Source organism: Heptranchias perlo, chromosome 21, assembly GCF_035084215.1.
Source record: "Heptranchias perlo isolate sHepPer1 chromosome 21, sHepPer1.hap1, whole genome shotgun sequence".
In the NCBI taxonomy this organism is placed as follows: Eukaryota; Metazoa; Chordata; class Chondrichthyes; order Hexanchiformes; family Hexanchidae; genus Heptranchias; species Heptranchias perlo.
Window position 1 is genome coordinate 20,298,474 of NC_090345.1, and position 24,612 is coordinate 20,323,085.

General features: G+C 40.0%; 2 protein-coding genes across 14 annotated transcripts in view; one reads left to right on the forward strand and one right to left on the reverse strand.

The window, feature by feature from the left end:
- The window catches only part of vti1a (vesicle transport through interaction with t-SNAREs 1A), a 269,368-nt gene extending 268,776 nt beyond the window's left edge, over positions 1 to 592 (reverse strand). For 3 of the 7 annotated variants that reach the window (XM_068002227.1, XM_068002224.1, XM_068002228.1), the window contains exon 1: positions 426 to 590. In XM_068002227.1, coding sequence (XP_067858328.1) covers positions 426 to 432 — 7 coding nt within the window. In that variant the 5' untranslated portion in view covers positions 433 to 590. Of the gene's footprint in view, positions 1 to 425 lie in introns of all 7 variants that reach the window. The other 4 variants (XM_068002225.1, XM_068002226.1, XM_068002230.1 and 1 more) reach the window with 4 other exon arrangements.
- Positions 196 to 24,284, forward strand: zdhhc6 (zinc finger DHHC-type palmitoyltransferase 6). 7 transcript variants are annotated; one of them, XM_068002220.1, is made up of 12 exons: positions 196 to 868; positions 962 to 1,505; positions 2,858 to 2,949; positions 9,019 to 9,178; positions 9,416 to 9,577; positions 10,828 to 10,881; positions 14,132 to 14,299; positions 16,309 to 16,350; positions 20,442 to 20,587; positions 21,192 to 21,286; positions 21,753 to 21,785; positions 23,413 to 23,495. In XM_068002220.1, exons 2-11 carry the CDS (start codon positions 1,248 to 1,250, stop codon positions 21,779 to 21,781), a joined length of 1,206 nt encoding a protein of 401 aa, XP_067858321.1. In that variant the 5' UTR covers positions 196 to 868; positions 962 to 1,247; the 3' UTR covers positions 21,782 to 21,785; positions 23,413 to 23,495. The 7 variants fall into 7 exon arrangements, with proteins under 7 accessions (XP_067858321.1, XP_067858319.1, XP_067858322.1 ...); XM_068002218.1 differs by lacking the exon at positions 21,753 to 21,785 and having other exon boundaries at positions 198 to 868; positions 962 to 1,063; positions 1,211 to 1,505; positions 23,413 to 24,284; XM_068002221.1 differs by having other exon boundaries at positions 198 to 868; positions 21,240 to 21,286.
- The last annotated feature ends 328 nt before the right edge of the window (positions 24,285 to 24,612 follow it).

The window sequence follows — 24,612 nt, forward strand, 5'->3', positions numbered from 1 at the left end:
TTCAGAAAAGGAGAGATGGATAAGGAGCTTTTGATATTAATTGTAAAAACTTCTGAACCGAAAGACGCAGAAATATTTCGATGACAATGGTTGTTTGAGGCGGTTTTGCTTTTTAAAAAGAAGAAAACGTATCAGTCAGTTTGCATTATTAATAAAAAAAAACCTCCAGCGGCTGGAGCTGTGGGTGGCACAAGCGGAAGTGACGCGTGCAGGTGGGGGTGGCAGCCGTTGGTGGGTTTGAAGGGACAGCGGTGGCGCGAGAGTCAGAGCGACGGTTGGTGGCTTCGAGTTTATGTTCGCGTAAAAAACAAAAACCTCTGGCAAATACACTTTAAAACTTTTCCCCCTCCTCTGCGTCCGAGTGTGGAGGAGAGGGAAGGGGGCCAGGACTGGAATTAACTCGCTCGGTGAAGGCTGCTCCTTGCCTTCCATCGGCGCGTCTCTTCCACTGTCAAGCACATGCGGTGTGATGTGTTTCGCTGCGGCTTGCGCCCAACAGCCGACGATCTACCGTCCGTCAGATGTTGGGAGTTTTTTTCCTTAATCTCCGAGCGCTCTCGTCCTTTTCCCAAGTGTATGTTTTAAAAGACCATATAGTTCCGGGGCATGAATCTAGCGAGACGGAAGAAGGAAGTTGAGTTGCAGCGTCTGGATGTTGATGGCAGCCGACCTAATGTACAGCAGCGGGTGTTTTCCATTCCCCCTCGCACGGGAATACGAGATTATTCCTTCCCGCGCCCTCCTCGGCGCCAGTTTCAGATGAGACCGGCGAAATCCTGGAGTTCTTCTCGCAATTGTATTTTCCCCTCCCACATATACGTGCGTAAGTTTGGAATTCATTTACAGTATCAAGAGCATGATTATTTGAGTAAGTCCAATTTTTTTTAAAAATCGGTAATTGTTTTTTTTCATATGCAAACTCTAAACATAAGTATTTTAATTCACTTTTTTATTCCTCCAGGATGGTTTTTGTCAATCCAATTGGGGGACACCGCATGAGAAGCTATAAACTCAGATGCAGAAGCACTGCACCTAAAATAAGACCATAATGAGTTTGCTGGAGGTGAAAATTGTAGCTGACGGAATTTGTTCGAAAATCTGTTTGTTTGCCAATCAATATTAGTACGATTTTTGCTGAACGCAAGAATTACTCATTGCCTGCCTCCCAACTCAGTTAAACGTGTCACCTGCGTTATGTTATTTGCTGCAGGTTAACTGAAGAGTACTACAGTCTTCAATCAAACGCAATGTGTTCATTTATCAGATTCGAAAATCTTCATGAACTGAAAAGAATTTGTCACTGGGGACCAATTATAGCCCTATCTGTGATTACAGTGTGTTCTACTATGGCTATAATAGACTCAGTACTTTGGTATTGGCCTCTGGATACTGCAAGTGGAAGCATAAATTTCATTATGTTGATAAACTGGACAGTTCTTATACTTTACAACTACTTTAATGCAATGTTTGTTGGCCCTGGCTATGTCCCGATTGGATGGAAGCCGGTAAGAAGAATGAAACTGCTCTTATTTTAAAAAAAATTAAGATTGGTTTAATTTACCACGGCTATTTAGATCTTATGGTAATGGATCATAAATGAATAACTAGTTCAAACATTTATATATCAAAAGTAACTAGCTCTCTGGGTGTGTGTATGTGTGTGGGTTTGTATGTATCTGTAGGTAGTATAAATGAGAGTAGAGGCTAGTGTTCTTTAAGTATGCATTTAGATTATGAAATCAGTGGTATGCCTGTTGGTACACAATTACAATTTCTCTGTGTCTTTTTGTGCTCCCAGTATACTTTACAACATACTTGCCTGATACAATGGTGGCTATCTTGGTAATGGCGTATCTGCTGAATATTGCTATTACTGACACATCTAGTCTCAAATGTCTGTGTGAAGGATTAGTGAGCTCCTTTTAATCCTTTATTTCCCCCCCCCCCCCCCCCCCCCGCACTTTGAAGGCCAACTGCTCACAAACCACAGGAAATAGCTTATGTAGCAAGCAGCAGTTTGTGATACTGTTGAAAAGGCTGGACTTCTGGAGCTGAAGAGTGACTGCCCTATCAAAGATTTGTGACATAGCCTCCCAATTAAGGTGTTGTGTCCCTGCTGAGACCAGCATGTTGGCACGTGTATGTGCTGTGCAGCTCAATCTCCCTTGTGCTCGTTCAACGCCTGAGACATTGAACTAGAGGTTCCCCAAAATGAGAGAATGTTATCTAGCGAATCACAGTTGCACTTGGCAGATGCCTACAGGCGGAGCCACCAAAGAAAAGATAGAAAATACCACAAGGAAAAATTTCACCCTTAAAAATAGAGATTAATGTAGCACCAGTTCATAGAATTATACACTGAGGTTTTCAAAATAAAAATAAATTTAAAAACATGATTTTTTTTTCTGCACCACCACCCTACAAAAACCCAACTGGAAAGGGGCTGTAGATTGACTTATTTAGAAATAATTCCTATGAATAACGACTGAGTGGAAAATAATATTCAGTGCAGCACATCTGTCTTCCTAGCTCTGGGAATTTTAGGATTAATATTGCTGCACTTCACTTGTCATGATGCATTTCATATTCTCAGTTGCAGTAACCAGAAACTAGTAGTGGCTGTTAACAACTGCTGAGTATGCTGTACATTTCCATGCCCTACTTTGAAGCCATATCTTTATCACCTAAAAATAACATTTCTGGTGATGCAGGCAATTAATATCCCAGGAAACTGGTGCGCACACGGTTAATATACCTGATTAATTGTTTTCCTTTGTTATCAATTCAAGTTTTTTTCCTATGCAATCAACTAAAATGCAAGGATTATTATTATAATTATTAACTTGTTTTGTTCAAGGAAAACCCTCAAGATACATTGTATCTGCAGGACTGCAGAATCTGTCACGGTTATAAGGCACCCCGCGCCCACCATTGTCGTAAATGTAACAGGTATGGCTGGACAATTTTACGTAGGAAAGCACAGCTGTATATTTTTTGTACAAAAATGTGGTATTTCAAAAATAAAGAGCATCCTCCAGTGGGATCCTTCTGATTCCATTTCTGCTGCTGATTCAGTTTCTATAACATATTTTTGTGTTTTTAGAAAAAGTTGCCTAGGCATGAAGAGGTTGAAAATTAAGCTAATCATGTGATGCAAGATTTGTTTATGCATTTGATAAACATGAAATTATGCCACAAAACAGATAATGCTTCATAACTCCCATGTTGTCACTTCAAAGTAATACGGTGTAATGCATTCAAACTGATACAAGTGTAAAAAAAAATGCAAATATTGTCAATCAGAAATGAAGACAGAAAAGTACAGAACAGATCATCAGCATCTGAAAAGAGAAAGCACGGGTTAATGTTTTAAGTGTAGACTTTTTGTCGGAATACATTAGCTTGCCTCTTTAGATACTGACCTACCTACTGTGTATTTGCAGTTTTTTATTTTGTTCAGACTGATGCAGTTTTGTGAGTGTTGCCCCTTCCCCAATTTAATTGAATCAGATTATACTGTATATTGCAAGATGAAAAATCCGCAGAACAGAATTGTGGTAACAATTGTTAAACCCACTATAATTTTCATGAATTCTTAGAACGGTTTCAACAATTTAATCTAGATGAAATCTTTTAAATGGCTTTTAATAATATGAAAATTACAGTAGATTCCAAGACTGTTGATACATTGAATACTTAGTCATATTGCAGTTCATCCATGTAGAATCTTTTTAAACAATATAGCCCCATTAAAAAACTTCAAGGCATTCTCTTAAAACTTTCCTTTTTCTTTTGCATAATTTGGTCTTTTTCTCCTCCTTTCCTCTCACATCCATCCCAATTTTGTAATTCATGATGATTTCTGTTCTGGAGAGCTTTTGCAGAACAAGTGGGGAGATGTCCAGGAAAGGCATAGGTGTGAATTGCCTAACTGCACTTCCTACTGTAAAGGGGAAACTTCCTACAGTGCTAATCTTATTTTTTAATAACCACAATTGATTTAATAACAAGCTAGTTCTTCCTGAGGTATATCTGACCAGTTGAAAATTAAAGAATCGTTTTGCAGTAGTTTTTGGCAGTGTAATAATGGTAACTTAGTATTGAGTATAACAGTGTATAGAAACAAAAACAGCATTCCGCTTGCCAGCTGTTGTCCTGTTTTGAATCAGTAATTAATCCAGTTGAGTCAATATTCACTGCCCTTTATTCCATAAATCAAACAATTTAAAGTCGGGGGTAGAACTCCGTCTTCGGTGGTAATGCAAAACGTGCGGGATCTCATCGGCCTCCCGTTTCATGCACCACCCGATACGTTCAATGGAACCGAATATCTGGCGGGATGTATTACGGGAGGGCCGATCCAATACCACACATTTGAAGCTACCATCCAAAATGAATTTCTGCCCCACCAACTGTAACCATGAATGATGTGGAGATGCCGGTGATGGACTGGGGTTGACAATTGTAAACAATTTTACAACACCAAGTTATAGTCCAGCAATTTTATTTTAAATTCACAAGCTTTCGGAGGCTTCCTCCTTCGTCAGGTGAACGACCTGACGAAGGAGGAAGCCTCCGAAAGCTTGTGAATTTAAAATAAAATTGCTGGACTATAACTTGGTGTTGTAAAATTGTTTACAATTGTAACCATGAAGTTATTCATTATACCAAATTTGGCCCAAGCTTGTAGTAATTTTGTACTTGCTACTTTTGGTACCGATATGCTAATCAATATGAAATTCTGTTTGCAATTTATTTGTGACATTGTATCATACTAAAAGCAGCTTGTGAGGAACGCTAGCTTTATATGTTTGAGAATGTATTGGTGAATTCCTCTTTGTCTTCCTTGACCTCTGACTGGTTTACCACTCTCCTTGATTTTTTTGGTGACCTTCAGTATTGCTGGGCACTCCATCCTCTTCAAACATTTCTCCATGGCCCACCTCTGTTGTATTGCCCTTTCATGTTCTATTTGTACTTTTTCCAATGTAACCAGCACATCTCCTGCAATGGTTTCTCCTACCTTCCTTGCACGGTCAGCTCCAGCTTGTCCCCAGGTTCTATCCTCGCCTATCACCATTATCCTCACCAAACTCCACGGAAGCCCTGTACCGCAATGCATTTTGAAATCCTTGCCCTCGTGTACAAATTCCAGCACCTTGCAAACTGTGCTCTTCCAATTCAGACCTGCTGTAAATTTTCCCCACTTCCTGCTCTTTGGCCAATGACAGTCTTCAGCTATCTCATCCTTGCACTTGGGAATTCTCATCTGAAACTCCTCTACATTACTCATCTCCCCGCTTTAAAAAGCTGCCTCAAAAATATTTTGATTATGCCTTCGGTCACCTCTCTTAACTTTCCTAACCTTTATTTAGTGTCTGTTCCCTCCCACCCTAGGTATAGTGCCTTGGAATGTTTCACTTGTTTAAACATTTTTTAATACTTGTTTTCTGGAGGAGGGTGATGCAGGCAAGGCTGTGTTGCCCATCTCTAGTTGCCCTGAGAGATGTGGTGGGCCTTCTCCTTGAACTGCTACAGTTCTTGTGATGGTATTCCCACAACGGTGTTAAGTAGGGAATTGCAGGATTTTTACTCGGTGACAATGAAGGAACAGTGGTGGATGTCCAGGGTGGCTTGTGAGTTGAAAAGGACTTTGTTGGTCATGGTGTTTCCGTGATCTTACTGCTTTCCTTGGTGATAGAGGTTACAGGAGCTGGGAAATGGTGTTGAAGTGAGATTGGTGAGTTGCTGTAATGCATCCTCTAGATCAGAAATGTCAAATGTACAGTCCGGATCCAGAACAGTTTTATCCTGCCCACGGTGCATGTTTGTAACGTGGGAATCCTCTGCAAGCCGCCCTGGTGCGTGAGTTATGCGTCCACGTGATTGTCCTGACATTGTGGTTACACGCTGGAACATGGCAGCTCAGTAGAAACACAGTGACTGTGGAGCTGGGCGGCTCCCAGTGATTCAAGCTGTGGGCGAGAGGGCTGGGGTCGGCGGTTAGCCGGGCAGGTACTGCCAGGTCGAGTCCTGTCTGTTGGGCGAGCCTTTTAGCGTTGGTTATTAGTAACTGTGAATGGGGAGCTGCATGCCCAGATTTTACGTCGCCATCTCCAACCACCGCTGCTCACACCAGGCTGGGAAAGGAGCGGAGCAGCTCAGCCACAGCCCCATTCCAATGACTCTTCTCTCTGGACAACGAACCGCACAAGTAGCGCTGGGCCTGACGTTTCAACTGTCGAGTCCTTGCTTGGGATCTCGCAGAGTTTGCAGCCTGAGCACGATCTTTAATCACCAGTACTCGGTACAGCTGAAAGCTGGGATTTGAGGGGGAGACAGATTCAGTTGGCGGGGATTCATTTTCTAAATTATTTTTGAGTAACATTTTTTGAAGAGAATCTCACTCCTCCGTGTATTTTGTTTTTAACTGATAGCGAGATGGATTGAATATCTCTTCCAAAAATGTAATGGGGTGAATAGATTTGTTTTTTTTTATCTTGTGTACGTCAATCCTGCATAGTCTGCTTAGAAAGTCAAAATAGCCTTGGTTCTGGGTTGTTGCCTGTTAGGTCCCGGTGTAAATTATTTTTGTAGTGGTAAAAATCTGGATCCTCCAGTATTGTATTGTGCAGTATATCGGAGTAGCAGGCACACTGCACTCCCAGGCACTTCCCTTTTTTTGATTTGGAGAAGTAAGAAAAGGAAACGGTGAGTTTCTACCACAGGCTGAGCTGAAATAACTTGGACCTCGTAGCCCAATAAGTCCATCCTTTGAAACAGCATCCAGAGAGCGACAGACAAAAATAGAAGCAGAAATCTCAACAAATAATTAATATACAGAATGCTGGAGTTGCACTGTAGTTTGAAAAAAATAATGCTGATTTATCAGTGATTTTGTTACAACTACACAATTATTATGACTTCATGACTAGTGTAGGGTCTGACAAAAGGGGAACAGCTGAAAGATAAGATTGGCGAGGAGAGACTGCCCTGGTGGCTGGAATTGTAATGATACCAATCCATAAATCTTGGAGAGGTAGATTTAAAAAAAATTCATTCTTGGGATATGGACGTCGCTAGCAAAGCCAGCATTTATTGCCCATCCCTAGTTGCCCTAGAGTAGGTGGTGGTGAGCCGCCGCCTTAAACCATTGCAGTTCGTGCGGTGAAGATGCTCCCATAGTGCTGTCAGGTAGGGATGGAGGTTTTCCCACAGTGCTGCTAGGTACTAGATGTGTTTATGCCTAAATTCATTGATGTGTTTTTATGTCCACCATTTACTTTACTGATGGTGCTAATAAATTACACTTCAATTATTTAATTTAAAAATTAAGTAGTTATTTTGCCTCAGCCAAACCCATGCAAACGATTCACTTGAGAAATAACGATTACTACCAGCTTCAGTGCCTTTGTTACAAAAGACAATCTAGCTTTTTCAAAAGCAAAAAATAATTGTTTTTTAATTGTATCAGTAGCCTTCACTGTCACGTTTGCACTCTTTCCCCCCCCCCCCCCCCCCCCCAACATTGTGCAGTTTGTAACTGAACATGTGCAGCACCAATTGGGTAAACTATCAGAACGTTCACATGAATTATGAAATGAATCTTGTATTTCTTTGTGGACATGAATGGAAAGCCCACGTACTTGATTTGTAAGCAATAGTTAGCTGGTGAAAGAATGCAACATTCGAAAGCACCGAAACAAACCATGGTGAGAAATATAAGTACACAGGAAAGTTACGTAAAGATAAATTTTCTGAATTAGCACCATCATTTAAAAAGCAGCAATCAATGTTTTCTAATGCTCGCACTGTAAGTGATGCTGCTGTTGAGGCAAGCTATGTGATTGCCTATAAAATAGCTATGTCATCAAAACCACTTTGAGGAATGAACTTTTGAAGAATTGCATGCTAAAACCTGCAGAAATAGTGGGGTGGAAATACAAGCACACGCCAGAAGCCTGAACCTAAGGCTTATCTAAAATTGGGCCTCTTCAACAACAGAAGCAAGCTGCTGGAGCCTGCCACGACTCCAGAAGCAGGTCCTTGCTGTGAAGATGTACTGTACGGTAGTGGACAGACATATCTGTATCCTCCTCCAGCACTATAAACCCTCTTCTCCGCGCCCCAGTTAAATCTCTGTTCCTCTGACTCTGGCCTTTTGTTCATTCTCTCCCCTCCCCTGGCCTTTGGCAGCCATGCCTTCGGTTATCCAAGTCCCAGTCTCTGGAATTTCCTCCCTTAACCCCTTTGCCTCGCCACCCTCCTTTCAGACCTTCCTTAAAACTCTCCTCTGCCTAGCTTTTGATAACTCCTCCTAATGTCTCCTTTGAATCAGTATCCATATTTTCCTTGCACCATTCATCTATGTTGAACAAGTTATTTAAATGCAAATTGTTGTTTAAGCACTGTTATAGAAGGGGTAACATGTGTCTCATACTATGGAAACTGACCTGATTCTGTGTGAATGTGACTTTAAGTGCATTGAGTGTACAATAAATGTAAAACTGCACTATTGGTCAGATGTGCTGTGCAATTCAAACCAACTGGCATGTCACATGCTTATTCAACGCCAATGGCCTCTTCACTCGACACTGTCAGCTATTATTCCTAAATAATCATGATGAAGATCAATACCTTGTGTTTGTTTTATGTGTATATTTTTAGATATAACTTTTTTATATATAGTAAGGATTATTACAAACAAATACAGGATTCTTCATTGCTTTTGGTTTGTGCTTTTTATGCACCTTGTGAATATCTAATTTGTCCATAATTGTTCTATATATAAAATATATATTGGTCAAACATATTTATCCCTTTGATTAAAACACATATAAAATAACAAAGAAATCTAAGTGAATTTAGTTGTATATAAGATTTAAATCCATGAACTTATTGTAAATGTTATAGTAGACTGCTAAATTACAGCAAAAAGTTCCCTTCCTCTTCATGCAAGTATCTTAGTTTGGCAGAATTGTATTTGTGTTGTCCTAATATTTCTCCCTCTGCTTCCAGGTGTGTGATGAAGATGGATCATCATTGTCCATGGATCAATAATTGTTGTGGTAATTTGAACCATGGTTACTTTATCTCATTCCTGATGTTAGCACCACTGGGTTGTATTCATGCTTCTGTGATTTTAATCATGACCATGTACACACAGCTTTATAACCGGGTAAGTAATTCATGACATTATTCCAAGTAGATTTCAGGAAGGTATCACACTAAGAATTGTGCAGCTTTTGACTCCTATGGAAGTAATCTCAAATATGGTAACCAGTTTTGCAGATAATGTACCATTTGATCTCAAGAAAATTCTTATTGAAGTTGTTTGTACATTTGAGATCAACTTATTTGGATATATCTCAAAACAAGCCATTTTAAAGACTTGCTTTGTATGCTTTTGTTTCAGATATCATTTGGTTGGAGTTCTGTAAAGATTGACATGAGTCTGCCTCAAAGGAATCCACAATTCATCGCTCCTTTTGGAATTTACGGATTTGCTGCCTCCCTGTTTGCTTTGGGATTAGCAATTGGCACAACAATAGCTGTTGGCATGTTGTTTTTTATTCAGGTACATTTGAAATGGAATGTTTTGAAGTATCAAATAGTTGGATTTTTTTCCATCCTGTCAGTTACATTATGAACATACAATGACAGACAGGAAAAGACCCTCTGGTTCATCTAACCTGTCCCACACAATTGTGATACCTTGTATACCTATCACAATATGTACACTCCACACCCCACCCAAAAACATGTGATCTCCTGGGAGAGGTGAAAAACAGATTTAAAAAGCCCAGGCCAATTTGGGGGGAAAAAAATCTTGGAAATTCCTCTCTAACCCTGTTGGCGATTGAAACTAGACCAGGAGATCACTCTGGCCCTGAATTCTTTGCATTACCTACCTTTTGTAAGAGATGATCTCCGCCTCAGCCAGAAACAGGTCCAGCCCTCACTTGAAGGAATTCAACAAATCGCGTCCACCTCACAAGCCAGCAACCTGTTCCAGAGGTCCACTATTCTCTGGGAAAAGAACCACCTCCTGACATCTAACCTATATCTGGCCTCATACAACTTAAATTTGTGACCCCTGGTTCCCCCCTAACCTATTTAATTGGATCAAACTGTCAACTAGAACACAGTCTATTCCCTTCATCATCTTATAAACCTCGATCAGATCACCCCTAAGTCTAGGCTTCTCTAAAGTGTAGAGGCCCAGCTCTTTTAGCCTATCTTGGTAACTAAGATGCTTTAAACTGGGAATTAGTCTAGTGGCCCTCCTCTGCACTATTTCCAAAGCCTCAATATCATCTGCCATGTGAGGAGACCAAAACTGGACACAGTATTCCAACTGAGGCCTGACCAAAGTTTTGTACAAGGATAATGAACATAATTAAATCCTACTATTTTAAAGATTACTTTTATTTTAGTAGTACCAGTCCCTATTAGTTTCATACATTAGCAAAACTCTTGTGGGTGCTTATTTTCACAAGGAACATTAAGACTAGAGAGTCTAAAATATAGTCCGTATACTGCAGGAGAGGAGTGAAAAACCTGCTTGTTCATTGATCATTGCTTTAGAATATACTCAATGTTGGAGCCTAGTTATGTTAGAAGTACTGTTGTTTCCTACAGCGTATCAATTAATTACTATTGCAAAGATTTTACGAATGCAGAACTCTAAACTCTACCAGGAGTTGGTGCTTATTAGACAGACACTGAGATTGCTGTATTCCAGTAAACCCTCTACTAAACTTTTGAATTTGTTCATTTTTGCATGGGTAATAGGATTCATTGTTTGCTCTGATCCTTTTTTTGTAGATGAAAGTGATCCTTAGGAATAAAACCTCCATTGAAATGTGGATAGAAGAAAAGGTAGGTTTATATCCACAATACTTGCCTGTAAATTCTCAGTTTAGAATCACAATTTTTTCATTTTGTTTGTGTTCCTAATGAATAAAGTTGAAGCTTTTATTTTAAAAAAAATTTGATCTTGGGATGCAGGCAACACAGACAAGGTTGCATTTACTGCCTGTCCCTAGTTGCCCTGCGAAAGTGGTAGTGGTGGGCCTTCTCCTTGAATCGCTGCAGTCCTTGTGTTGGTCGTGCTCCCACAATGATGTTGGGTAGGGAATTCCAGGATTCTAAGCCAGCAACAATGAATGAATAGTGATATATGTCTGTCAGGGTGGTCTGTGACTTGAAGGCGATGGTGGTCCTGCAACATTTCTGCTCTTGTTCTTCTTGGTGATAGAGATCGCAGGGGAGGGAGGTGCTATCGAAGTAACCTTGGTGAGTTGCTGCAGTGCATCCTGTAGATCGTACATACAGCCACCACAGTGTGCCAGTGGTGGATATTGAGTCCAGGAGCATCAATCAAGCAAACTACTCTGTCCTGGATGGTATCGAGCTTAATGAGTGTTGTTGCGGCTACAGCCACCTTGGCAAGTGGTGCGTATTCCATCGAACTCCTGACTTGAGCCTTGTACATGGTGGAGAGGATTTTAGGAGTTGCAGAGTACTCGGCTTCTGTCATATTCTTGTAGTCACAATGTTAATATAGTTGGTCCAGTTTAGCTCCTAGTCATTGGTGACCCCCAGGTGGGGTCTTGGCAATGGTGATGCCATTGAAGGTCAAGGGTAGGTGGCTGGGTTTTCTTTTGTTTAAGATGGTCATTACTTGCCATTCGTCAGCCCAAGCTTCGATGATATTCAGGTTTTGTTGTAGACTGGCATAAGCTACTTCATTTTTGAAAGAATTGTGAATGGAGCTGAACACAGTGGATGTGTTGGCAAACCTTATGACTGAGGGAAAGACATTGATAAAACAACTGAAGATGATTGGTCTGAGGACACTTCTCTGAGGAACTCCTTCAATGATGTCCCGGGTCTGTAATGACTCTCCTTTTGAAAACCATCTGCCTTTGGCCAGATATGTGCTTGAGTTAGTCATTATTATCTAAACTTTGCTACATATGGGTTTGAACTAAATTACTCCTGGATATGATTTCAATTAATTCTTTAATTTTCTCTCTGTCAGCTTTGTTTTTTGAATTATTTTTAGAATTGTTCGCTTTATATTAAAAAAAAATTCCCCTATGTAGCCAGGTCCCAATATTGAGAGGTTGATTCAAATAAATCTTATATCGACCAATCACATGGCCCTCTTTCAATATTTTTTTTCTAATACCTACTTTTTTTTTCCCCCCGCCCCAAAATTCTCATTCACGCTCTACCTTTTTAATAATCCTGCGCAACTAATCACTAAATGCCTAAAACCAATTTTGCAGTACAGCTTTGTCTCTTATCTTGAAGGTACTGTTCAGTACTTTCTATTAGGCCACAGCTGGAGCCTGTCTTTCTAGGACAGCACTTCAATCGCCTGACTTCAATCCTTTCACCATCAAAGTTTCAGTTACACCTCTATTTATCAATACCTAACTTTCCTTCTGTTAATTATGTTAGTTCTTATAATGTTAAAGTCACCGTTATAATCTGATCTGTCCTATTATTCCTTCTTGATTTAGGCATACATTGAGATTAACCACAGACAGTCACATTTTCTCCTGATTCTATCTCCTCAGTTGCTGTCTTTGCTGCTTGTTCTGATGTTATTTGTTTCAGGTTGTTAGTATCTCAAGGTGTCCAGCCTTGTTTTCTCATGGATCTCATGGAACTCATGGTTGTATTTCAAGCTAAGACGTCCCATAGTAAGCTTAACCATCCTCAAAGCTTTCTGCTCTTGTCATGTTATCCTAACTTAGCCATATTTCATGTACCAATTCCAACGCCCAGGAGGGCCAACTAATTGTGGAATGATTTTCTACATTTAAAAAAAAACATGGTTAGTGGTGTTGAACTTTGCCCTTTGGGATCAGGCTCCTGAAGACTGCCTTTACACTAGTCTGCATTTCTGAAGCCACCAAGTGCTGGGGTTAGATGGTCAGATCTGGAGATCGCATTGATTTGCCATCAACCTTGTTTATACACTATCTATCTTGAGTGTCACTGCAAAGCAGGAACCACTTCACATGATGCTAAAGATGATGCACACCTAAGCACATTACAGTTGTTTAAATGGTCTCTGACGAGGGGCATCTTAACAGCATTGTGACAAAAGTACTCTTGATAATAGAATCATGCAACAGAAGAGGAGGTTCTGTTGTCAGTTACACTATTGCTGGGAAATGAGCTGTGTGTATATTGAAAATGCAATCAATTAAATCAGTTATCTCAAATATCACAGTTAACTGACCATTTTAGTCTAAAGTAAATAAATGGCAATAATTGTCATTCCTGATTTGTAGATTACTGCAAGCCTAATACATGGTAAATCTGGGTTTCAAAATAAGTTTTAAAAGTAAATGCTCACTGAAGAAAAAATTTGAATATTGTATTTGAATCATGACTTTTTACAGCAATATATTCTTTCGTTTTGTTCCAAACATTTATATAGCATTCATCTGGAGGGAGGAGAGAAGCCTATTACTTCAGTGAGGATAATGTCAATAAGAAGCCTTATTTAGGAACCTGCATCAGCACATACATTTGTAGCTTAAAATGAGTAAATCACAATAATAGTGACTCCTGTATTAGCAGGCACACACTTTAAAACTCTAACCCTACAGTCAACCTTTTATTGTATATAGGCATCTTAAGAGTTATTTGGCAAATATATTGTTTGCTTGTTTAACTTACAGAACAGGTACCTGAACTCTGAAGTAGAACACAAAATTTAATGTGTTCACATTGTTGTACTTTGTGAGAATGTCATACAGCTTGTAAGTGGGGAAAAATGAATATAAGATGGTCTATTGAGGAGCATTGGGGAATTTTTGGTGAGTTCAATTTATTTCAATCAGGAGCAGCCTCCTCAGAAAATACAACACTGATACCGCCATATACGCTGCTGGGGAAGGTTGCACAGTGCAAAGTTTTGCTAAGTGTTTATCACAATTGTAAATTTTTCTTTTTAATTGCAGAAGCGGTCAATGATACAGTGCCTTTTCTTGACCTTTTTTGCTAATCTGCAAAGATAACCAAGATCCAAGATAACCATGTCCCTTCAATACAAAATAATATACTTTCCAAAATGTACTGATGCCACCTTTCTCCTTTTTCATAGGCCAAAGACAGAATCCAGTATTACCAAACGGGTGAGCAATTCATCTTTCCATACGACCTTGGAAGCAGGTGGAAGAACTTCAGGCAGGTGTTTACGTGGTCTGGTGTTCCCGAATCAGATGGAATTGTCTGGCCTGTTCGTAAAGGTTGCCATCAGTACACGCTAACGGTTAATTTGTTTCTATTTAATTATCTTTTAATGTTCTATGTAGTTTATTGAGATAACAACAACTTGCATTTATATAGAGCCTTTAACGTAGCAAAACGTCCCAAGGCACTTCACGAGCATTATCAAACAAAATTTGACACTGAGCCACAAGGAGATATTAGGACTGGTGACCCAAAGCTTGGTTAAAGAGGTAGGTTTTAAGGAGGGTCTTAAAGGAGGAGAGGTTTAGGGAGGGAATTCCAGAGCTTAGTGCCTAGGCATGGGCGTCAGTGGTGGAGCGATTTAAAATTGGGGATGTGCAAGAGATAAAAATTGGAGGAACGCAGAGATCTCGGACGGTTTTGGGCTGGAGGAGGTTACAGAGTTAGGGAGGGGGAAGGCCATGGAGGGATTTGAAAACAAGGATGAGAATTTTAACATCAAGGCATTCCTGGACCAGGAGCCAATGTAGGTCATCGAGCATGGGTCATGGGTGAACGGGACTTGGTGTGAGTTAGGATACGGGCAGCAAAGTTTTGGCTGAGCTTGATTTTATGGAGGGTGGAAGATGGAAGACCGGCCAGGAGAGTATTGGAATAGTCAAGTCTAGAGGCAACAAAGGCATGGATGAGGGTTTCAGCAGCAGGTGAGCTGAGGAGGCGGAGGAGGGCAATGTTACGGAGGTGGAAACAGGCGGTCATGGTGATGGAGCAGACATGAGGTCAGAAGCTCATCTCGGGATCAAATAGGACGCCACGGTTGCGAATGGAAGTTCGCATAAATCACATGAAATATTCAGCAAATAAGAGCTGCTGTGTGCTTTTCCAAAAATTATTTTGTTATAGTTTTTAATTTAGAATTTCAGTAGACTGTTTCCTTCTAAAAATATTTTTCCTTTAGCTTATAAGGCCACATTTCACTGCCATTATTCCGTTTTAATTCTGTTTGATATTAAAAGATCATTGATCTGCTTGGCTCAATTGGTAGTGCTCTTGCCTCTGTTAGAAGGTTGTGGGCCCAAGCCGCACTCCAGGACTTGAGCGCATAATCTAGTACTGAGGAAGTGCTGCATTATCAGAAGTGTCGCCTTTCACGTGAGACATTAAAACAGGACCGTCTTCCTGTTGAGTTGGATGTAAAAGATTCCAAGGCACTTTTTCGAAGAAGAAGCAAGTGTTCTCCCAGTGTCCTGCCCAATGTTTGTGTCTCAATCAAAACAGATTAACTGCTCATTCATGTCTTCTATTTGTGGGACCTTGCTGTCTGCAGATTGGCTCCTATGTCTATGTATAAAACATTTTTGACTACTTGCCTAAGTAAATCTTGGGTGTGAAGTACTTTAGGATGAGGACATGAAAGGCACTATATAAATGCAAGTTTCTTTATAGTAAAATCAAAAGAATCCAGATTACGGTGTTTGACTTTAATATTTAGTTTGCATTTTTTCTTTAATCATGCTATTCCCAAATCCAAAATAGGTCACTGGGGTGACCTGCTTTCAAGCCTCCGGTCATGCTACTCTTAAACTAGCTACTGGGAAATACAGGAAAGTGAGCCAGAGTAAACTCACTTTTCGATATTTATTTCTTCCCTGCCCTCTCGGGGACCACTTAAGCTCCATTTGACAGCTGACCATGAGAAGAACACAGCACATGAGTTAACAGCTGAAAACCTGCCTCCTCTGTATCAAATTGCAGACTAAAAGCATTGGTGATGTAATGCATTAAATTCTATTCTTTTCCCAGTAATCATCTGCAGATTCAGTTCCTGTGATCTCACATTGAAATCACGAATGAAATTATTCAGTTTGTTTAAATGAAAAGTGGGACGGTTCGATAATGAAGACAATTGTTTCTTGAGATTTGAATGATGAGAAATGTTTGAGCTTTGCTCTCACTTATCATCTGAACCCCCAATCAGATTATTTTCTTGTAATTTATCATGCCTTTATTTACTATTGTCTGAAATTGCTCTAATTTATTGTGATATCTGACTGACTATGTATGTTAAATACTTTTATCTATTTACAGATCGAGCAGCTGAAACAGAAGGCTGATAAAAGAGTGAGAAGTGTAAGTATTGTAGTGCCTGCGGTTCTGCACCAGATGGCAGCATTTCATATAGATGTCAGAGACCTCTTTGTAGCTTGTGTACAATATTCTTTTGATATGAAAAATTGAATTTTGAAATCAATTGTGTTTGTAGTTATTCAAATCAAAGATTCAGTAACAGGAACTCCTTTTAGTCATTTTGCAGGTTTACATAATGTTTAACATGCTACAGAGGGTTTACAACAAGTATCTTTTTTGATGGCAGGTACATATTGCTTGAAACATTTATTTTAACAACACACTTTTAAGAGACTCATTCTTATGGGTTTCTGTGAAGATTATTGTTAAAAAAGAAACATTGAAGCAGGTTCTTAGCTGCCAGTGATGGAATTCTAAAAGGGATAAAAAGAAAAATTAAAACTCAATGTTTCACTGCTTCTTGCAGATGACACCTTCAGAAGTAACCAACTACTGGGGTTAGCTGTTAAATAAAGGCAAATGGAGGACTATTGAAACAACAACAGGTTTATGGTTACGACCTTAAATCAACAAGTTAACAGTACCTCTTCAATCACTGCCTATGTAACTCCAGTTACAAGTAGCCAGGTGCCACTGATGATAAAACCATCTTTGGAAGTGTGTGTCAGAGCACCAATAATTGGCATCATGAAAGGGGAGATATAAGTTACCCTCTTCCCCCAACTATGGTGAGTCACCTAATCGGTGGCTGCTGTGGAAAGGTACCAAGTAAAGGCCACTGTTCAGATTGGATGTTCAGCCAGAAGTGCCGAATGAATGATCCATCTTGGCCTCTTCCCGATATCCCCACCATCACAGAAGCCAGTCTTCAGCCAATTAGATTCACTCCACGTGATATCAAGAAATGGCTGAATGCACTAGATACAGCAAAGGCTATGGGCCCCGACAACATCCTGGCTGTAGTGCTGAAGCCTTGTGCTCCAGAACTAGCTGCGCCTCCAGCCAAACTGTTCCAGTACAGCTACAACACTGGCATCTACCAGACGATGTGGAAAATTGCCCAGGTATGTCCTGTCCACAAAAAGCAGGACAAATCCAATCCGGCCAATTACCGCCCCATCAGTCTACTCTCAATCATCAGCAAAGTGATGGAAGGTGTCGTTGACAGTGCTATCAAGCGGCATTTACTCACCAATAACCTGCTCACCGATGCTCAGTTTGGGTTCCGCCAAGACCACTCTGCTCCAGACCTCATTACAGCCTTGGTCCAAACATGGACAAAAGAGCTGAATTCCAGAGGTGAGGTGAGAGTGACTGCTCTTGACATCAAGGCAGCATTTGACCGAGTGTGGCACCAAGGAGCCCTAGTAAAATTGAAGTCATTGAGACCAGGGGGCAAATTCTCCAGTGGCTGGAGTCATACCTAGCACAAAGGAAGATGGTAGTGGTTGTTGGAGGCCAATCATCTCAGCCCCAGGACATTGCTGCAGGAGTTCCTCAGGGCAGTGTCCCAGGCTCAACCATCTTCAGCTGCTTCATCAATGACCTTCCCTCCATCATAAGGTCAAAAATGGGGATGTTCGCTGATGATTGCAGTGTTCAGTTCCATTCGCAACCAGTCAGATAATGAAGCAGTGCGTGCCCGCATGCAGCAAGACCTGGACAACATCCAGGCTTGGGCTGACAAGTGGCAAGTAACATTCGCGCCACACAAGTGCCAGGCAATGACCATCTCCAACAAGAGAGAGTCTAACCACCTCCCCTTGACATTCAACGGCATTACCATCGCCGAATTCCCCACCATCAACATCCTGGGGGTCACCATTGACCAGAAACCTAACTGGACCAGCCACATAAATACTGTGGCTACAAGAGCGGGTCAGAGGCTGGGTATTCTGCAGCGAGTGACTCACCCTATAACTCCCCAAAGCCTTTCCACCATCTACAAGGCACAGGTTAGGAATGTGATGGAATACTCTCCACTCGCCTGGATGAGTGCAGCTCCAACAACGCTCAAGAAGCTCGACACCATCCAGGACAAAGCAGCCTGTTTAATTGGCACCCCATCCACCACCCTAAACATTCACTCCCTTCACCACCGGCGCACTGTGGCTGCAGTGTGTACCATCCACAGGATGCACTGTAGCCACTCGCCAAGGCTCCCAAACTCATGACCTCTACCACCCAGAAGGACAAGGGCAGCAGGTACATGGGAACAACAACACCACCTGCACGTTCCCCTCCAAGTCACACACCATCCCAACTTGGGAACATATCGCCGTTCCTTCATAGTCACTGGGTCAAAATCCTGGAACTCCCTTCCTAACAGCACAGTGGGAGAACCTTCACCACACGGACTGCAGCGGTTCAAGAAGGCGGCTCACCACCACCACCTTCTCGAGGGCAATTAGGGATGGGCAATAAATGCTGGCCTTGCCAGCGATGCCCACATCCCATGAACGAATAATTTTTAAAAAATACATCCTTCTGGCCAGTTTAGACTGGTGGCGGCACAGGAGCAGGTTAACTGCTCTCAGCTGCAATAGAAGACCTGTATATTGAGAGAGGATGAAAGTAGGGGGATGCTGTACATTCAAAATCAGCCTTTGGACAAGTGCCATTTTTTAATAAAATAGTTGCCAATTCAATTATTTTTCAAAAAAATAATTGTGATGCATAAGTACTGCTACTACTTGTCCAATGCATAAACTTAAAAGCACCCATTTAGTGACAGCAAAGGTTTATTGAATTCCCTGATTTGGGTTGTATCTTAAGTAATATGTACTTCTCCATGGTTGCCTTTAAACTTTGTCTTTATTAAAAACTATTGCTATTTCACTGCAGCAATTGGGAAGTTATGAAGTACATGCTGTTCCCTTATTTAAAATCATAAAAAAAGTTGTAATGTGTAATAGTTCTGTCTAGCTTTCTATAGTACCAGTGCTGCCAGGTGATCAAATCAACCAGCAGAGATTCAATGTGATGTCTCACATTAACTGAGCATATGCCCTTGATAAAGGGAAAACGTAATTTGTTTTATGCAAGTTCGTCCTGGAACAAATGTGCTTACTGTGAGCAAAGAGTGACATATGTCCAAGAACCAGGCCCAGTCTGAACACTAAAGAGAGAACTGTACCAAACTTGTTTTATCTTGAATGCTGAAGTGAATTAGGTGCAGTTAGGAGCCTATCACATATTGGGATATTTTTGACTATCTTTCCAGAGAGGATTTTGGGGGGGAGCAAATTTTAAAAAGGGCACTGAGACGAAACATTACAATGCTTCAAAGTTGATTTCCCCATAGACTAGATAATGGGCAATTTGTTAGCTTGCCTTGGTAATTGGTAAACACCTTGCACCTGTAGTGATGGGAGGTTCTTGGTCCTGAGCACTCGGCAGGGGTTGTTTGATATAGACCCTCTCCATCTCTTGGATTGACAATATTGGGAGATAAAAAAGAAACACATATTCAGTCAAGTCTTTAAACAGGAAGCTGTGATGGCAAGTTTTCACCAGGCTCGAAAGGAAAATGTAGGATAGTAGTTAGAAATTATTTTAAGTCAAGCAAGATAACCCACTGATGTGGGGAAGCAATACGTGTTCATTATTTTGTATTGTTATGTGAAGACAAATACTGATTGAATTAAGTGAGTCTGGTCATAACTGCTCTATTTTCGCTTCCTATGAAATAAAGCAGATTAATGATTAGTATCTGGTCTTGTGTTACCATGTGTGTTCTTGGTTCACTGTCAAAAATTTGAAGAGGTGTGTGCAAAAGACATATATCTGGTTTAGATCACAAGCGGGTACTTCTATTGCACCCCTGGGTTACTCGATCATATAAGTAGATATTGAGCAGCATGAGTCTACACCGACAGGCAAGGGGTGTGGGGTCCTTTTATGGGAATGACTGACTCTACTGAACCTGAAAAAGTATTTACAATAGTCTTAACTTACTTTATTTATTCAAGCTAAATCTCCAGATGAACAAAATGTGTTTCAAAAGAATCATCATTTTTAACTTGATGAATGTGTCTCGTATTGAAAGACTGTCTTAAATCCATTTATCTGTTCACAATGAAACTGTAGTGCTTAAGTATTTTGTGATTTAATATGTATCTTATTACTCTCAGGTCCAGTATAGAGTGATTGAAGACTACAATGGAGCTTGCTGTCCTATAACAAAAGGTGTCAAAACATTTTTTAGCACTCCTTATACTGAAGAACCCAGAATTCAACTGAGAAAAGGGGAATTAATTTCAGCTACAAGGGGTGTGCGGTAAGTTGAGCGAAAATTTATCGTTCTCATTCAGAAAATAGCAAGTGGTTTGTAATTAAAGCACTTTATTCCCCACCTAGAAATAATAAATTTAGACTGCAAAATCTTCTGATGTCCTGAAACATCTGATGGAAGCAGTGTATGACTCCAGGGAAATCCTACTAAGTTAACTTTGGGAAGTGAAGTGTCTACAGATCTCTGCATCTTTCTCATCTCCACTGCTGGAGGCCTATAATGCACAGACCATTTCCCGTACTATTTCTTAACACTCAAACCATATGGATTCTGCCTTGAGACAGCCCCCAGGCATCCATACATTCTAGTGCTGTGATAAAATCCTTTACTAATGCTGCCATTTGTAATTAATACAGGATGGTGAAATGAAATGCTTATGCAAAACTAGACTTTGAGCTAGATATGGGAACACTTTTTATAAATGTGAGACTGAAGTAATTTACACAATGCATGAAGTGGGTTAGTAGTTACAGTATATTTAAAATAAATGGTCAAAAAATGCAGTAGCTAAAACAATGTATATGAGGTAGTAGGTATTAAGTTGCTAAAATTAGGATATTAACCACATTTTTACATGTATATCTTACAGAATTTTTATATATATGCAACAGAAAATCTTTTTAATATTTCCCTTCAGGCATTGGATGTATGGTGACAAGAATTTGAAGAAAAAAAATGCCCACGGTAAAAAAACAAACCCTGCATTAATATCTCTTATGAAGTATCTGATTAAATAGAGTTTCTTTGTCTGTTTATTTGAATCGACAATGTCATTGCATTTTTCAGTCAGAATTTTAAAAAGCTGTAAATGAAGAATATTTTACCTGACTGCCATTTAAGGGGAACTTTTTCAATAGTTTTTTTGTGCATTTAGACAGATTACCTAAGGGAATCTCACATGCTTTTTTATTTAATAAATAAATTATATTTTTTCCACTTCTTTTGAAACATTTAAACAGTGAATAATGACATTGAAATACTAGCTGGAAAGAGTTACTAAAGTCAGAGTGTGTGGGAGCTGAATTACCAGTAGAGAAGCTCATTAACCCAGGGAATTTAAGCTGTTTATCAACTTTACTCCCTTAGCTCATTTAATCCTCAGAGCTGACTTTCCTCCAATGAAATCATAGTCACTTTTCTTTCCCAACAGAAATATGCGGACTACATTATTTTTTTTAAAAAGGTAACCCTCTGTCTGAATTTCTGTTATACTTGTAAATGTTAGTCATTTTCAACATTATTAAGATTTTTTTCTTTGAAAGGATTGAGTATTATCCAATAAAGTCCAAGTCTAAAGTTGTACAATACATCTGAATTGGTTGCAAACAGTGTTAAAACAAAATGCTAAAATCATATCTGAAACTAAATATGTTTTGCATGACTGCACCTACATTAACTGGAAAGCTTTTTAATACAGTATTGCTGATGTTGTGCAAGACCTTCTGTAAACTTCCTGATTAGGTGACTAATGGTAACTGACCTGGCCAACTAAAATGATTTTTGTTTTTTGTGCAAAACCTTTTCTTGCCTCCTAATAAGTATATACACCAATCTAATTAGATGGGACAATCTGCTCTCCTTGTTTAGAAAGATGAACATCCTTCCCACCCTCCTCTACCCATTGCAAATTTGAAGTGTTGAGATGTCAGTCTAACAATTCCAAGATCTGGACACTGGCATCTTAAGTTCCTATGGGCAAACCAGAGATTATGAATAAGCTTCAGGGGCCTTTCAGCTCCTAACCATAAAATGGCGACTTAACTTCCCAAATGTACGGTGCTACTAATGGATATATCAGATCTAATGGATTGGTCCAATTGTTACTTTGACCCTCTCAAACTGGAGAGAAATCTGTTTCTTCTTGAAGACCCTTTTGGGTCAATCAGACATCTCCCTGAGCTGGTGCACAGGAGACTGAGTAGTGGATTCACGTTGATTCACAGCTTGGTGTGAGAAAGGGATCACCAGGCTCTTAAGTCTTGCATCATCTCACTAAAAAAAAAATCATCTCACCCAGCTTGACCAGTACCACATCTTTCACACCACCTGCAGCAAAATACATGAGGATCAACTCAAGTTTTATACCGTACCTCCTACAAGCTCCACAAAATTCTCCCCTCCATGCCAGACGACTGGAGGACGCTCCTACACATTCTAGTTCTGGTTAAACACCCTTGCTCGGCCATTATGGTTTGAAAAACTATAAGGACCATAATTGGTCTTCTAATTTCCAATGCCCTCTTTGTTCAGTAGTAGCAGTCTCGTGCAAACCAGAATTTAACCACATAATCTAATCTCACTCTTCAGTTCAGCACTGAGAGGGTGCTGCCTTTCAGATTAGACATTGAGCCACTTACCACAGAGGTATAACTATTGCTATATTGGTAGTAGGAGGGGGGGGAAACAGTGCAGATAGGTTTTGGAATAAGGTTCTGTTCATTAGCAGAGGTAGCCTTTTAGTCTTTACGATCGTGAAATTTCACAGGGTTCTTGTGGCCTCCCAACATAACTTTGGCAGAAGCCCAGTGGGGAAACATGTGCACCACCCCCCCTCCCCCCCCAACCCAAGGAAATAGTGCAAACAGGCAAACCCCTGTAGAATCTCAGGACCTATATTTTCAGGCTTCCATAATTGAGTACTGGGGGAAAGGCAGCTTTAAATATCTTGGAGATGGAGGGAATAACCAAAAGTGAACATAAATGATTGTGGGATCACTGCCATGTACCATTTTCTATTTGAGCACTTGACTTTTAATAGCAATATCAAAATTTAGCAATAACCTCTGACCTTTTCATTTATTTTTTAAAAGTTGGAGAGCGTGAACGAGGCTGGTTCCCGAGAAAATGTGTGGAGAAATGCTTGTATGACACTGCCACAGATAAACCAGAAGAGGAGAAAAAGAATTTGTAGCAGTTCTCATCACCAGAGCATTTGACAGCAGAGTTGGTCTTCTACAGGATCTATTTTCCTTAGCTTGGAAGTTTTAGCCTTTTTTCACATTTAATTTCTACTTGACCTGCTTTGATAAAGCAACAATTTTCACAAGCATTTCTTTTATAATCTAAGATTCCTTCAGATTCTCAATGTTTGTGAAACAACCTAATTATGGCAATCTAGATTTTCATAATAAATTGTCTTCCTGTTTCATATGGGTTTGTGGTGGTCCATCTTTACTGTGGAACTAGAAGTGATTTCCTGGCCCAAACTAGGGCTGTAATGCATTGATTTAATACAAGTTATATGGCAACATTTAGTGTAGTATCACAGATATTGCATGAGAAATTAAGCCTGCATGATGAGCAAGGGCTTTATTGATTTAGTACCAGAAATTCGATACATTCCAGGTATGAAGACAATCAGTTTTTTCTCTGGTTTGTTGATCTTAAGTAGCTAAGTAATTTGGGATACTAAAATGGAATTATTTAAATTGTATGAATGTGCACAGTTGGAAGTATACCCAAAAATATGCACCTTCTGCAGTATTCACTTTTTACCTTTTGGGATGGGTTTGGAATAAGGCACTAAATTGTTAATCTACATTGGAGTCAGTGAATGCATCACAGTACAAATGTATAACATCTACAACGGCCTAATTCTCAATCAAATGTTGAGGGCCACTTATGTATAAGAGGCTATGCCAACAAATGTAAAGAAGATTCCACTGATTAAAATGGAGCTGAATTTATTGTCTTAATTTTATTTTGCTGCAGGGTGGGAAGAGGGCAAGTTCTTCAGAGTTCAGGATAAGTTTCGCTGTTTTAATGTGATAGGCTTTGCTGCAGTGCAAACTGAGGTGAAGGAATTCAAGTTAGTGAAATTGCAGTTCATATTAAAAGGTAAAGTTACTTAAGTTCTTGTTTAATTTATATTAGGAATTATTTTTGTTGGTTAAAGGATTGCATTTTTTTTATAAGCAAAGGAGATTAGTATATGCAGCAGGGGATATGGGTCCCCTTGCCTTCTGAAAGTTAATCTTGCCCCTCTGCATCCTGGAATAACACCATGTTGA